The sequence below is a fragment of the Rhipicephalus sanguineus genome, chromosome 2 (assembly GCF_013339695.2).
Source record: "Rhipicephalus sanguineus isolate Rsan-2018 chromosome 2, BIME_Rsan_1.4, whole genome shotgun sequence".
NCBI lineage: Eukaryota > Metazoa > Arthropoda > Arachnida > Ixodida > Ixodidae > Rhipicephalus > Rhipicephalus sanguineus.
Window position 1 is genome coordinate 176,576,545 of NC_051177.1, and position 16,744 is coordinate 176,593,288.

The 16,744-nt window shown below is 47.8% G+C and overlaps 1 protein-coding gene and 1 long non-coding RNA gene across 3 annotated transcripts in view; one reads left to right on the forward strand and one right to left on the reverse strand.

Moving 5' to 3' along the window:
• The window catches only part of LOC119383875 (uncharacterized), a 303,069-nt gene extending 302,306 nt beyond the window's left edge, over window positions 1-763 (forward strand). For both annotated transcript variants that reach the window (XM_049412697.1, XM_049412696.1), the window contains exon 5: window positions 481-763. In XM_049412697.1, coding sequence (XP_049268654.1) covers window positions 481-659 — 179 coding nt within the window. In that variant the 3' untranslated portion in view covers window positions 660-763. The remainder of the gene's footprint in view (window positions 1-480) is intronic.
• Window positions 1-16,744, reverse strand: part of LOC125757261 (uncharacterized) — a 319,798-nt gene that overhangs the window by 287,666 nt on the left and 15,388 nt on the right. The window lies entirely within an intron of this gene.

Genomic DNA, 16,744 nt, shown 5'->3' on the forward strand with positions numbered 1-16,744 from the left:
GAACGAAGAAAAAGCGCAGCGGAAATAAAAAAAGGCTGAAAGCGCTACAAAAAAGCACAGGTTCGCTTAAATGTACTATTCAATAGAAGGCGTAGAATGAAAGTTCACTAGGAGTTCTTAGAGAAGGTAAACTGTAGTGCTACCCATGGAACTGTGATTCCGGAGACCCCTTCCGCACCGTTTCTCGTATCTATCGCAATATTTTTGTTTCGTTAAGCGCCTCAATTATATTTGGTACATGTCTGAACCTCTATACGTTGTTAACACTGGATTTTAACCTTGTTGACGATTATGTGCTTAGTTGTGAAGTGAATGTCATTGCTTATTATTTGCGCATAATTGCAGAACGCACATTTAGGTATGGCAACTGACTACTTTGGCTGAAACCCTGCCAGTCTTAGTGAACGGCAGGAAATTGTCAACTCGCGGTTTTTGACCATAGCTATACTCATTACATTTATTTGCTGGTTTACTCCACAGAAAGCGCTCAGCGTCCATGGCTTCGCTGCTCCATGTGGCTTACAGAATCTCGTATAACAAAGCCACCAAAATGTTGCCAGTTCATTTTCGATCTTCTGTGCGCCTACAACGTTGAGACTGTTGATGTTTTTGACAAAAAATGTCTTAATGGAGCATCAAAAAAATCCAAATCTGCTTGAGATCCTACGACATCTCCACTGTATCGAAACAATGGTGACGGGAATGAATGAATTGCCGCGTATGTTTTTCATCAGTGAGCAAATAAACGTTTTGGTTACGGAAACTATACAGCGTCAAAAGCATTGCAGCGTACATATGGAAGCTTGAACACCATTATTTAAAGAAAGTCCACAGAACAATACTTTCAATAAAATTTCATTCTGATTTTCAGTGGTACAGACATCATTACATTTGTATTTTAATATGTAAAGTGTAGACATAATTGTTGGGCCATAAGCATGTTATGCTAAAATTGGTCATCGCTGGGACCAAAAGAAATGTCCCTGGAAGAAATTAACTATTAAACCCTACGAAACTAATATACCGTTACGCGCACGCTATCAGAAATGAACGCGGTAGCTCTAAGTTTAATTAACCATAATGTTCTGTACTACACTGCAAACCGTTTCACACCCGTATAGGTATTTTTGAGGTAAAACACCTATCGTACACCACATTTTTCTGTTAATATTATGCCAAAGGGTGTAATGTCTTCTTTCCACACTCTTCGCACACCCATTTTTATTTTTGGGTGTAGAATGGGAGTATGTTCGTTTTACAACACCCATGGGTGTTCTTTGAATTTTACACCTATGGGTCAATTCACGCAGTGAATTGACCTATAGGTGTCGCCCGTGGCAGTTGGACATTTCTGGGATGAAATTTCTGCATTTATTTGGCTATATACTGCCGATCTACTATTCTACGGCAGACAGTACTCACATTCATAGTGCATAAACGTGAAAAAAAAATAATCACCGTTTATTCGACCACAGCAAAGCGACGACATAGAGAGTACATGAACCAACATGACGCTGCAGAAACGAATCAATGATACAGCATCAGCACATAAGGTGTTCCACTGGGTGATTGATGAAAGAGTATATGCAAGTCTTCTACACTCCAGTTCAATCACCTGAACGTGATTTTTCATGTCTGTCCGTTCTAATGAGCTCTGACCGAATAACCCACAACATAACTCTTCATGCGGCAACAATGCATTGCTGACTTCCTGCTTTAGTAACAGAAGCAACGCAGGTAAGTGTAACCTCCTAGTACACAGTAGTGCGCAGAAACTGTACTGCAGCTGAATGCACAAAGAAGGCTTAATTAATCAATTACTGGGGTTTTACGCACGAAAACATAAATATAATTATAAGGCAGTCCGTTGTGGAGGGCTCATTTTGAGACACCTGGGGCTTTTTAACGTGCACCTTGTAGCGGCACGCCCTCGCTCCCGCTTACAGCGACACGAACTCCGAGCGGTGCGCTCAGTGCGCACCCCCTTACAGCGCCCGCACCGCGTGGCGCAACACGCGCGAAATAAAGATCATGTTCTCTCTCCAGCGACCACCGTGTGCTGACGTGCATTTCGCTGCTCGCCTATGCCTGTCTGTCTATAGACAACGTATATCGTGTTCCCTATAGCTTGGTGACCCGGACGTGATGGCTACTAACACGAGCACGACAGCGGACAACGGCACACAACCTCAGCAACCGCAGTCAACCGTGGGAAACGAGGAACGAGCCCTCACCGCGGACATGGAAGCCGTTTCCGATGTGCAGGTGCAGCTGCCGCCATTTTGGACGAAGAACCCAGCAGTATGGTTCACTCAAGTGGAAGCTTTATTCGACTTGCGCAGCATCATTTCACAACGCGTGAAGTACTTGCAATGTCCTCTCCACGCTGCCCTCCGAGGTTGCAGACGACTTTGACGGCGTCTTGAGCGTGCCACACCCATCCAAGCCATACGAACATTTCAAAGCCATTGTTCTGACGCGCAAACCGGTTTCGGAGCGCAGCCGCCTACAGCAACTCCTCAACGCCGAAGAGCTCGGAGACAGACGACCATCGCAGCTGCTGCACCGAATGCGCTAGCTACACGGCAACAGCACGCAATTCTCCGAAAGCCCGCTGCTTCGCGCGTTGTTTTTGCAACGCCTGGCCCAAAACCTAGTTTCTGTCTTGGCTGCTGCTGGTGAGATACCCTTAGAGAAGCTAGCGGAGCTCGCCGACCGTGTTTACGATTACTCCCCCGCCGGCCCCACTGTTGCGTCAGCGTCAGCCACCGCCATGACACCCGACACCGAAGCACGCCACTCTCACCTCGAAGAGAAAGTGGACCAGCTCGCTGCCTCCATCGCTGCGATTCACGCTCCTCCTCGCGCTCTCGTTCAACTAACAACCGTGACGGCTACTGCTGGTATCACGCCCGTTTTGGCGCCAGCGCTATGAAATGCCGGGCACCCTGTCGCTGGCAGGAAAACAAAAACGCGAGTCGCTAATGGCGGCGAGTGACTGCGTGACGCCACAGCGACACGCAGCGGTCTGTTCTACCTATAAGACAAGATCACAGGACGTCGTTTCCTGGTAGGCACGGACGCTGAGGCGAGCGTTATTCCTGCCTCACGTCTCGATCGGCAACGCGTTGAGAGAACTGCATTACTACAAGCTGTGAACAGTTCCGCAATCGCCACGTTTGGACAGCGCTCCCTAACCATCGACTTGGGATTGCGCCGCACATTTCGGTGGATATTCATCGTCGCTGATGTGCGCTTCGCCATACTTGGAGCGGACTTTCTTAAGAACTTCGGCCTGAACGTAGACATCCGCTCTCGTCGCCTTGTGGACTGCACTACCAGCTTGCACGTGTAGGGCATCCTCGCGCCTGTGTCGGCTCCTGTGCAAACGGCTCCCAACTTCGAAGCGAGCTCGTTTGCTGCAATTTTGTCTGATTATCCAGAACTCGCAAAAACCGAACAATTTGGAACTACCGGTGCGGCACACCGTCACGAACCACATTGTCACAACTGGACATCCAGTATTCAGCAAGCCACAACATCTTGCTGGTGATCGCCTTGCCACGGCACGCAGGGAGTTTGAACATATGTGCAGCTGGGCATCATTCGCCCATCGTCACGCAGCTGGTCATCCGCCCTGCACATGGTACCGAAGCGTGATCCAGGTTACTGGCGCCCCTGTGGCGATTATCGTTCATTAAACGGGTGCACTGTCCCTGATCGATATCCGCTTCCCCACATTCATGATTTTGCTGCCACACTAGCTGGAACGGCACTCTTCACCAAGATCGATCTGGTCAAAGCTTACCACCACATTCCTGTCGAGCCATCGGATATACCAAAGACCGCCATTGCAACACCTTTTGGACTTTTGCAGCGAAAGCTGTTTGAGATCATTTCACCGGCCGTTTTTGGCGCCGTAGTTGTTCGCCGCCGCCGCCGGAGTCCGTAACCAGTATCGCTCGAAATAAAAAAAAAACGAAATAAGAAAAACATTCAAGGATGGAACGAGGTTCGAACCTGGGCCATCTGCATGGGAGCCCAGAATTCAACCTCTGAGCTATACCGGTGCTTGAAACTGCTTTGCAAAAAGGTCCTATACAGGCTTCATGTCGGGAAGGAACCACATTAGCATATGCAATATAGCGTGGTAGAAGAGTAAAATAAGCACCAAGCGTCGCACAACTCGAATTCTGTAACCAGGCGTCACACAATGCGAATTGCGCAACGAGTAGGTTGTTGAATGCTTCCAACCCATTACAAAGGACTCTGCCATAATTTCTTCGCCCCGCCACGGTGGTCTAGTGGTTATGGCGCTGGACTGCTGACCCGAAGGTCGCGGGATCGAATCCCGGCCGCGGCGGCTGCACTTTCGATGGAGGCGAAAATGTTTGAGGCCCGTGTGCTTAGATTTAAGTGCACGTTAAAGAACCCCAGGTGGTCGAAATTTCCGGAGCCCTCCACTACGGTGTCTCTAATAATCATATCGTGGTTTTGGGACGTTAAACCCCAGATATTATTATTACTATTGCCATAATTCTTCATCGTCATCAGGCACAGCATCAACAAAGTTCGCATAATGCCTTACATGCGTGTAGCAGGTGCCAACGCTCTCCGTAGAATGACGAAAAATGGCACAGTGCCTGCGGCCCTAGTTCTCAAGAATTACAATGATTTATAGCGTAGTGGGTTCCTCGCAAGTGCACTTGTATAGGTTGCCAAGGAAGCCCATAAGCGCATGACTCACTTCCTCGGGGTCTCAGTAAAATTACACTGATTTATAGTGTAGTGGGTTCCTCGCAAATGCGCCTGTATTGGTTGCCAAGGAAGCCGATAAGCGCATGATCCATTTCCTCGGGGTCTCAGTAAAGTTCTTCGACCCCCCCCCCGTCTCTCTCCCACGTCAACGTATGTTTACAGCATGACGGGGGAGGGAAATAGCGACTGGGCGTCACCCAATGCAAATTACATAACTGGTGGCCCGTTTAAACATTCCAACCCATTACAAAGGGCTGAGCCATAATTCTTCATCGTCATCAGTCGTCGCGTCAACAAAGTGCACATAATGCCTCACAGACATGTCGCTGGTGCCTCACTTCTCCGCGGAATGACGAATAATGGCTTAGTAGGTGCTTCCTAACTTCACAAAAATTGTGATTTATGGCGTAGTGGTACCTTTCTAGTGTACTTGTATGGTAGCCCCAAGAGAGCTTAACGGGCTCTAGAAACGCCGCTCTTCCAGCTTTCGCTGTGACTGTGCTGCGGTTTCAGCGCAGGCCTGGCGTTTTTTTGAGTACGTCCGCATGCCATTCGGGTTGAGGAACGCCGCCCAAACATTCCAACGATTCATCAATGAGGTAATACGCGGCTTACACTTCGTCGTCGCCTACCTCGATGACATCCTTGTGGCAAGTTCTTCACCTGAACAGCACGCCGATCATCTGCGATTGCTTTTCTCAAAACTCCAGGAACATGGCTTGACCATTAGCACAGCGAAGTGTGTCTTTGGCGCAATCAGCATCGAATTTCTTGGCCACTTTGTCACACCTGAAGGAGCCCAGCCTTTGGAAAGCAAAGTTCAAGCCGTGCGCGATTTTCCTCGTCCAACATCACTTCGCAAGCTGCGCGAGTTTCTTGGACTGCTGAACTTTCACCGTCCTTTCCTACCTAATGCGGCCCGGATTCTTCTGCCACTCACCGAAATGCTCAAGTCAACCAAATCACCGTCAGCTCCTCTTGAGTGGACAACTGCAGCTGATGCGGCGTTCGAGGAAGCTAAAACTGCTCTCGCAAAGGCGACAACGCTCGTGCATCCGCTACCAAATGCACCCATGCGGCTGATCACCGATGCTTCTTCGGGCGCTGTTGGTGCCGTCCTGCAGCAATTTCAGCAAGACTCGTGGTGCCCACTAGGCTTCTTCACTCAGAACCTAAAACCTGCCGAAACGCGTTACAGCATTTTCGACCATGAACTTCTCGCCATGAATCAGTCATGAATGCCAGCGGACAATTTGGTTGTGTGGGGGCGAGTAGAGTGGCCTCGGCTAAGGCGCGCTTGATAGCATCAAATGCGTCATCCGCAGCAGCATTCCATTGTAGTGCTTTCACTGAGTGTTTGCCGCAGAGCATGCGGTCTAGGGGTTCCAGCAGCATGGCGCTGTTTCTGATAAAGCGGCGGTAAAAGTTTACGAGGTCGAGAAACTGGCGGAGCTTTGTGGTTGACGTTGGTTTGGGAAACTCGATGATGGTTTGGACTTTGTGAGGAAGTGGGCGGATGCCGTTGATCTCCAAGTGATGACCAAGGAATTCGAGGCTTTGTTGTCCGAATGGGCTCTTTTCTGTGTTGATGGCTACGCCGTTTGCGGAGAGACGCTGGAAAAGTTGGCGCAGCTGGTGCAAGTGTTCTTTGGGGGAACAACTTGAGACTAGGATGTCATCAACGTATGCAAATACGAAAGGCAGTCCTCGCACAACAGAATCGATGAAACGCTGGGAGGTCTGCGCCGCATTGCGAAGTCCGAATGGCATTCTTACGAATTCAAATAGTCCGAATGGTGTTGTGATTGCTGTTTAAGGAATGTCTTCATCTGCTACGGGAATATGGTGATAGGCACGGACAAGATCAATTTTTGAATAGATGGTTGTACCGTGTAGAGATGAAGTGAAGTCTTGTATGTTGGCGAGGGGGTAGCGGTCCGGAACTGTCTTGGTGTTTAAGTACGGGTAGTCCCCGCATGGCCTCCAATCTCCGGATTTCTTGGGAACAAGATGGAGAGGAGATGCCCAGCTACTGGAGGAGGGTCTGATGATGCCGAGTTCCAGCATATGTTCGAATTCCGAACGGGCCACTTTGAGTTTGTCTACAGCTAAGCGCCGCGGGCGAGAGAATGCAGGTGGTCCTGACGTGACAATGTGGTGCCGAACGTCATGGGAGACCGGTTGAGTCTAGTCCGGTGGTGATGTCAGCTGAGGAAACTGTGATATGAGGGCTGCAAATGGCTCTTTCGCAACTGTGGTACATGAGAGTGCTACATCCGTAGTTGCGCGCATTGCGATGCCTTGGATGAAGATGTTAGTTGCAGAGTCTATCAAGCACTTTCTCTTGACATCGACGAGGAGTCCATGTTGGTTTGAAAAGTCAGCACCAATTATGGCAGAACCAACATCAGCGACCAAGAACACCCACCGGAAGATTCTTCGAAGCCCCAAGTCGAGTGTTACAGAACGTTGCCTGTACACGCGAATGTGTGTTCCGTTGACAGCATTGGGGTGGAACAGTACAGTGGAGGCGCGTTCGGCTTTTATGGCTGGGAGGACCTCACTTGGGCTCCGGTGTCACTAAAAAAGTTATGTCCCTTAGTTCGGTGGATGATGCGGAAAAGGCGACATTCTTCTTGGCGCTGACCGCTTGTCGCCGCTAGTGTTCGGCCGACGGGTTTTCCGACCAAGTGCATGGCAAGAGGCAGTGGCGGGCATTTCACCGAAGCGGCGATGGTAATAGCACATATGTGGACTTGCTGACTCACTTCGCTCTCGTTGTCTGCGCCGATTGGGCGTGGAAGAACGATGACGTTGGCGCTCACGATATGAGGATGGCTCTGGTTAATTTGCTGCCGTGATGAGTTGTTCCAGCCGAGTACAAAGGCGCTCAACTTCGGAGGGGTCAACGGCAATGGGTGCCGGGTTAGGTGGCTGAGGAGTTGTGACAGGAGAGGTCGACGGTAGTGATTGCGTGGGCGTGCTGATGGAGGCGATTGGGAGGTTTGCTGTCGCCAGCTCTATAACTTTATCGGCTAGCGCAGCCAGTGATGTGAAATCCATGGCTGTGGCTGTAGCAAGCACCATTTGGACCTGGGACGGCAGTCACTGGAGAAAATGTTCACGTAGCACTGCATTGTTCATAGTTGTCCCATTACTGCCGAGGAGCTGCGTCATTCGTCGCAAGGGCTGGCTTGGCCGTTGGTCACCGAGTTCCTCTGCGGAATAGCTGCTGCATTCTGGTTCTCTCCGACGCAGTGGTCCTTTCTAGTAGGGCTTCCTTGAGCTGTTCGTATGGTCTTGGTGGCGGGTTGTTGCGGAACGAGGTGAGTATGTCGGCTACTTCTTCTGCAGCTGTTGACGGGAGCGCGCTGACTACGTGGTGGAATTGCCAGTGTGGCGAGGTGATCCTTGACAGCTGGAATTGGGATTCCACTTCTAAGGACCGCACGGCAGGGTTGCGTTTCCAGTATGGTGGAAGACGGGCAGTGACGGCGGAGACGGCCTCACTGGATGCATCAGTCTCTGGAGTCGTTTGGCTGGGGCTGGGTGTCTGGACTTGAAGATGTTCCATTTTAGAAGTTCTGCGCGTTGGCGTCCTATCTTTGTCAGTCGTGAAAGGCGTGGCTCTACGCTACTTTTGTGCGTTTAAGAAAACCGGGTCACCATTGTAGAGAGCATGCGGTGTATTGACTGACTGCGAGACGAGACGTCCGTGTGGTATTGTTGTTTATTCTCCGTCTGCTGAGCTGCGGCGGCACGGGAGCGCGGGCCGCTACCGCGAGAGGGGAAGGAAAGAGGGAAGAGGGAAGGCGTACACCAGAGATTGTCTCACGCATACACAAAAGCACAGTGTAGGAAATGATACACAAAATAAGGTTCGCGGCACAGAGTTTATGTTACGTGCGGGTGCGGAGGCGTGTGAATGTAAACACACCTTGGGCTTGCAAGTTCCGACGCTCACAAGCGCGTTCGGGCCTTTGTAAGGAGCTGGGTAAGACGCTGTGCCTCCTCCCCCTTACACTCTCTCAACAATCACGTGATGGCGCCGGGAAACCAGATTCTGCAGACGCGCGATGAACCCGCGTGGTGTGCTCCAACGAGAGTTCGCGACGAGTAATAGCAACAACTATAGTGAATTCATGATGTGCTCCACATGCAAGGACACGATAACATCGTGCATGGTGCCCGTGATAAACGAAACTTTAAGTCGACCCATTGGCTCCTTCGCATCCCCACATGGTTCCCTTTAGTGGGAGATAGTGAATTTTTTTCGCTCGCAACCAAAGAAGCCGCCGCTGACACCGGAATTTCCGCGAAACGGCTTTTTAACGCTATCGCGGCCACGACGTATAAGTATCTACCTATGGATAGTGGGGCCCACGGCGTCTCGACGCGTAACACAACGCCTGTCTGTACGTGATGTCGACTAGACCGTGTATCTCAATCCTCATCGCAACCAGCTATCAGAGGAACGTGATGTATCCGCGACTATCTTCCCTTTTCATTTTATTTTATTAATACTGCTGCTGTTAACAAACATGCGCCACCGCGCCGTTTACTCCATGTAAAAAAACGTTGAAACTTGAACGCTTGAACTCGAGCTTGCGAGCCATGTCTTATCGCGAAAAAGAAAATAACGCCAAAAAGATATTAAATGTGTTGCATTGCGTCAGTGAGCATACAGAGTGCCAAGGTCGTTAACTAGCAAGCTTTCCGAAACGTAATAACAGCGATTACCGCCTAACTTTGTGACGGTCATCGTAGCGCTGGAGCTGCATCCAGTGTATCCATCCGCGCCGCTGTGTGACGTCAGTCGAGTACGCGGACGTGCCGTCAGTCGAGAATTCGGACGTGCCGGTCGCGCTCTACGCGCTCGTCTCCTCTCGCTTTGTTTCGTGCTTTGCGAGTTCACGGAAACTATGAACGGAAAATATTCGTTCATAGTTCACGGAAACTATGAACGCAGCTGTGAAGAAGCTACTTCGCGGCATGTTCAGCACTCGTGTACCTGCGTGCAAGTACTACGTTCCTCTGCAGTGACTGTTAGTGGCTGTTATACGCGGACTTGTCCCAGGCAGCACGCCGGCATTGGACCAATCTCGGAACAACGTTGGTAAACATTGGCAGAAATATTGGTCCTGCGTTGGCTTTTGGGGGTTTGCTACACCTAAATGTGCATTGGTCCAATATTGGATGCCAATGACTTTCCAATAATGGCAAGGATGGCTGGAGCCAACATTGTCCGTCCAACATATCGCCAATAATGGCAAGGATGGCTGTAACCAATATTGTCCGTCGTACGTATCGCCAACATTGTATAAACATTGGCAGCTCCAATGTTTTTTGCCAGCCTTTATCGTTGGCTGCACCATCGTTCTTTCTTTTTCAGCGTTTCACACTGGTTCATGCCAGCCTTTCTGTTGGCTATGTCAACATCTTTACGACATTTTTCACTGAATGTGTAGTTTAACATGAGGTAGATTTTTGTGCACGTAAATAAATGCATGTTGCCCACGCTTTTGCTTTTTGGCAAGCAGCAGGGATAATCAGCGTAGAAAAGCTGAGAGTACACACAACTTTATTCTGCATGTATACATATGGCAAAGATACTGCAAGTATTGAAAATAATTTCGCATTTCACGCTTTGTTCTGCTGACCGCTTGCACAGAACCTACACTAATTACCTTGAATAACGCTCTTATATTAGAAATCGCGGAAACGGGACCACTCACAAACACACACAGCCTCCCTGTTAGCGCTTATTTAAGTTGTCAGTTCACCGAAGGTTCAAAAGGAAATGAGTGAAAAGCGAAGCGTAATGCAAAATGAAATAAATGAACATCTACATGCGAACAGACATTCGACACAGATGAAATCTATAACCATCTTGAACTACCGGAATGTTCATAGCCTATTTGTTAATTAAAAGGTAACTGCGGCAAGAGCTCGAAAGACTGCAACAACTTCAAAACTCAGGAAAATTTGTGTGTTACAGATCCATCATTTCTTTGCGCGAAACGAGCGGCGAAGGGCAAATCAAAAACGGATATTTAGCTGGCGCACGACAACGCGATAAAAGAACAAAACAACAAACGCAAATGCTGAAACATCGCTAAGGGCGAGGACTTAACTAACCTGCTTCGACGCGCACAGCAAAGCCCACCACATGGGTATTCACAAAGTAACAATTTTAGAGAAAGTACGCGGTAATGTATACGTTAATAAACGCAGCACATATTTCACGTACGAAAAACACGGAAAGTAACATGCGACTAAGGAACGAAACGACTTACTGAACGCTATACGTACACAAAAATCCGGCGGAAAGTTTGCGATTTGTCAGGACACATCGGCGCTCATCTGCGGATCGCTCTTCAAAAGTCAAAACAATCAAGTCCGATGAAGAACAGGACAGCTGCCTTCTCACTGTGGCATCGTCGTCGAATCTCCGTATCCATAGAATCGCGGCATCCTGTCTCGATATCCGACTTCGTTTTTTCCCGATGACTCTTGACTGAATACTGAGGGGCGCGCGCGCGGCGCCCGCCGATGCTTGGAGCCCGAACGAGGGAAAGTAACCACCACTATAGAATAGCCGCCGGCCAGAAGGGGCCGAAACGCGTACGCATCTTCCGAGGTGCCGTCGTCTCCCGCGATCTCCTCACCCCCCACCCTCTCGTTTTCTAAGGCATTGAAAGCCCGGAGCCACGTTTGAACCGTCGTGGGCGGAGCAGCCGTCAAGTGACAAGTGTTTTATGACCAGCCACCCCCGCGCAACTGCCGGGAGGAGAGGATGTAAAATTCCTGAGCAAAACATGGCGTCGCGCTGCTTCTCCGGCCTCCCGATCACCGAGAACATTTGTTCGAAGTGAACACGTCTGGTTGCGTGAAGCGTTGAGAGTGCAAACATAACTCATCGCTCATCTGGAGATTCCGCGGGCGATACTGTAGTCTTGGACAGCACGTCGTTGTAGCACGCACACAAAGAAGTTACAATCCTGTAATCCAACCAGTCGTGTAGCAAACACAAAAATACGTGGTGTGGTTGAAGTGACATGAAATGTTTTGATTGTTCGCCGCTAATAAAGCCGTCAGAAAAATTTCGGTGCGCGTGCGCTAAAGGCCCAGAGGCCCATTGCGAAGAGGCCCATTGCGAAGCAGACTAGAATTCTATAGCTTCAATCAATGTAAAGGCAGGGTTTTTTTTTTATACAGTTGCGTTGTGTACGCTGGCTGTATCACACAATTAACTTTTAACAAGCATTGCAAAGTGAGATGTTGTGTTGTGTTTCCTTTCTCATAGATGTATTTCCAGCAGCGCGAAACTCACTTGAAAACTTGGTACTTATTTTACATTGCTCAACATCTCTAAAACAAATTTTGTCCAACTGTTTGATATATTTTGTGCCACACTAAATGCCAACTTAAAAATCTAGACCCTGTGTGCGCCAATGTTCCCTTTCTTATAGAATGGAATTTCCAGTTTTGTTTGTTGACTGACAGCAATGGACTGTTTTTGCCATATTTATACAGTAAAAGCTCGTTAATTCCACAATCATTATTTCGGAAAATCAGACAATTATAACGTGTTCTCTGGTCCCGCCAAGCATGTTTATTCTTTAATGGCACCGAACTCTCGTTAATTCGGTCATATTGGGGCGCAACCGGGTTAATTCGGACGAACCTCGGAACGCGCCGAGCGCGAAGCGCCGCAAATATGCGATGCAAAGGAGCGAAAACGGCACTCGCGGACGGCCGAAACGGCCGCTGGCTTTCAGAAATGCGGGGCCGTCATCTACAATCGCGTTGTTATACGTAATAAGAAATGGGTTCAGAGCACGTTTCGGATTAGGACTCGACCGGGCCGCTCCCACGTCGGAACAGAAATACCAAGTCTTTTTTGCGTCGCGGGCCCGTTGGACGGCTGTTCTCGAGTCCGGGGCAGCCTACCAGTTGGACGGCGTGATGCCTTCGCCGCCGTGTAACGCGGGGCTTTTGTAGAATATTTGTAGAATAAAGCAATGTGATAAGTAACCAGAAATCTTCTTTGAGGTGCGCTGGATGCCGGACACAGTGATTTTCATATTAGCGTGCATGCGCAGGTGGTGGCTCGATTCCGGCTAACCTTCACTCAGTGATGGTAAAAGGGAAAAAAAAAACATTCTTGCCGATATATCATGCATATGCTTGCCAGTGTTTAAGACAATGGAGCGACAACGTGTAAGTCTGGACAATATTGTCCGGCGCGTAGCATTGGCCGTCCAATATTGTTTAACCAGTCAGATTGACTGGACAATATATCCGATCTACTCCCATTACTTAACCAATATTGTTTTACAAACGGATAAGCTGGCCCAATATTGCCATCCATACGGCCTGGTTCTGCCAATATTGTATGTACATCGGCAACCATGGACCGTTGTTGCCAACCTCAAAGAATGGCACGACCAATATTGTATGTTGGCTGGCAAAGATGGACCATTATTGGCATCCTTGTAGGCTGGCTTGCCAACATTGGTTTTATAGTGGTTTGTATGGGCCATCATTGGGCCATCGTTTGCCAACGTATAAACAATATTGGACCAATGTGCTGTGCTGCCTGGGGTGTTAGGCCTATAGTCCCGTAACATTTCCTGTGGAGAAATGGACGTCTCAGTTTGGGTGCGAGACTCACACCGTCATTTCTGCTCAGATGGAGGGACGGACGCGATCACCTTGATGTGCGTTTACCATTGCTTGTATTTGCGGATTCCTTACACAAAACCATGAAAAATGAAAATGCGTGTTTGGTTGCATCACGGGTTACATGCGCGACATGTTTGAGAACTACGTCACTGCGTAATTTTTGCGGCATGCATGATTACACTGTCCTAATATAAATGAATGTTGCGATTTCCGCTCACTTTCGAACATACTGGCTTTTATTGGCCGCGCTTCTTAGAGCTTGTTTCAAGGTATGCATTAACGCTTACGTTCAAGCGCCTGAACTACTATTCTGACTCTGCAAAGCTACTTTGCGCTATTTGCACTATTTTGGAATAGTTTCAAATGTGCTAGTTTGTGAGTGTTTATAGTCGTGTTTTAGGAACAGATGTTGGGCGTCTTTCTAGTAATGTGACGTTACTTTGCCTTGAGTGTTTCGACGCGCACCTTCAATGTTTTCGTTCTCCAGCGTGCCCCTTCAGCCTGGTTAATTGCAGCATGTTCGTTCCTTTGGAGCCGTACAATGTTAACGAGTTTTCGCCTGTTCGCACCGTCCTCTTCTATGCACGGACGCATATTCTAGTTAGCCTCCCTGCCTTTTCTACACTCCTTCTCTCTCTCTATTATAGCATTTCCTTTTCTCATTTTTTTGCAGGTGGGATTCACCATTTATATTTTGAAACAAGTGCTGCACCAAACAAGTTATCGCTTTCATGTCTGATGGGGGAGTTATTTGCAGTTTTTTTGCATAAAGACAGATGTCTACACATTTGCGTTTTGTTCTTTTCCTTGGGCTCTTGAAATAAAACTAAAGGTCACAGAACCTATAAAAGAGTTCGCTTGTCCCAGTGTCTGTATGTGTGTCATTCAGTTGACATGTGCCCGTGTCCTGGTATTTCATTTCCCGCCCAATTACCTTGTTTTAAGGTTCACGCACGCTTTGAAGAACGAAAGCATTATGGCAGGCGATAAAAAGTTATTGCTGTTGCAATTCAGCTGAAGTTATTATTTGCTTTTTGTGCACTTATAGCTTGCTGTTTCCCATCCAGAATGAGTTGGCACAGTCTTCCAGAGTAACACTCGAAATGAGCAGGCCTCCTATAGTTCTTTATGCAAGGATACATCAGCACTGCACATGTACAGACAGGTTGCTGCTCATATAAACCCACAAAAAGACACCAAGCACATTTTATTCCAGTTACGAAAAGCGCATATGAACCCCAAGCATACAATGGGGAATTGCAATACATGTTGTAACCACCTGTCTTAGTAGGCATTCTTCAAGAGGTTCTATATCACATGTTTTGAACAATGCCTACTTAGGCACATACCTCAGTAGTACTGAGGCACGTGCCTCAGTAGGCATTGTTCGTACTGAGGTAGTCACTTGTATGTCACTATTAAAACCTACTCAACCACTATTAAAACCTACTGTACGTGCACATTCAATAAATCATCAAATTTCAATGCACAATGTACTTTAAATAAGAAGCCCACTACTATTCAACAACTTCTCTGTGAATAAAATTGCACAATTTCAGTAGCGAATAATTTTCCATAGGTGTCAACATTGAAATCCATGATTATACAGTGGACAGGCAATAACTCAACTGTTTCTACCGTGAGTTCCTTTTTACACGAAATTATCGTAGGTTAAAATAGAATTGTTAGCGAAAAATTCGCCATCAAAGGGTAGATATTTGCTACTTAACACTTTGTTGTAGATTATGTGTTCTGGCAACACCACCTATGTTACTAGCTCGTGCCGCTGTTGGTCCTGATCTAGCGTCGGGACGGGCAGCGCCGGGTAGCCGAAATTTTTTCTCGGGTTCGGGCCGGGCCCGGGTCGCGCATTGAATCACCGGGCCGGGCTTGGGCGAGTAAACTTGAACGAGTTCCGGGCCCGTGCAGTGCTCTGTGTATGTGAGGGCCATATATGCTATGCTTCATATGCACCGTAAAAGCAGTGCTGGGGCTAGGATTTTCCCGCTGTGGCAAGAGCCATTATAGAAGGTCATGCGCCCTTGAAAGGACGAGATAAAGGGTAAGCTTTCTAGCTTTTCAATGAGAGCCAACTGGGAGGGGGAGCTACTTGAATTATGGAAATTTTTGCCTGGGTGTTTGGGCGTAATTATGCATAAACACCTGACGCCCTTTTTTTGGTCGGATGTAGCGTGCTTTTACACCTTACACCTTTCTTTTGTTGGGTTGCAATGTGGTTTTACACCCTAACACCCTTTTTCTCGTTTGGGTGTAATGTGCTTTTGCACCCAACAAAAATGTTAGTGTGTTTGAAATTACACCCACTGTATAGGTGTAGTCCTGCTTGGTACACCTATTTTTTGGGGTGTAGGGGTGTGAGTTATAGACACCAAATTACACCCATATTGGTCTAATGTGGCTTACAGTGTACTATTTGTTTACTTATTTACAGTACTCTCAAAGTAAAAATACATTGCACAGGGTAGACGCTACATAAATAATGGGAAAAGCAACAGTTTGAAAAAAAGGAACATGACGAATAACAACTTAAATGTGTTAGCTTCATAAGTAAAGTTTATAATGTAACACTTCTGCTATGTACAAATTAAGGGTGGCAGCTCAATACGTGCACATTTTCAAATATAGTATTTATACTGGCAACAAAATCCACATGCAGCATTATTCACATAGTCTTTACATTATATATAGTAAAGCTAGCTTACACAACACTTTCAATATGTAATCTTAGTTTACCAATTACACTTCACGATACACGCTTTTGCACTAGCCTACTTAGGATGGGCAGCGCAGTGTACACATTTTTTAAGTATCGTTCTTATTCACACGATCACAGGGTCAGAAGATACAGTATTAAAAACAAGGTTCCAGGCTAGGTCTGGTTAGCTGATTCAATTTTAAATATAATAAGATTACTCATGCTAACAACGGACGCAGGCAGATTGCTCCATTCATTCTATATTCTCGGTAAATGTGATTGGCAGTGGTCCAAACAAGGCAGAAGTTCGGGGGAAAAGGGAGGCTCGAAGTCACGAGAAATCCTTGAACACAGCCGGATGTCGCTGGAGCTGACAGTTCGAGAAGTGGACTTGTCTTCGTTGAGGCAGCAATGCGTAAACGAGTTCCTGCCTTGCGAAGACAAGCCCACTTGAAATGTTTACTACAGCGGCACTCCCTGTTGAAGGAGTTTGTAGCGTAAGCCAAAGAGTTAATATTCTGTCTCTAGAGAAAAAGCTGGGCCGCGAGGCCACTAACGACACAGACGCTGACATCTTGGAAC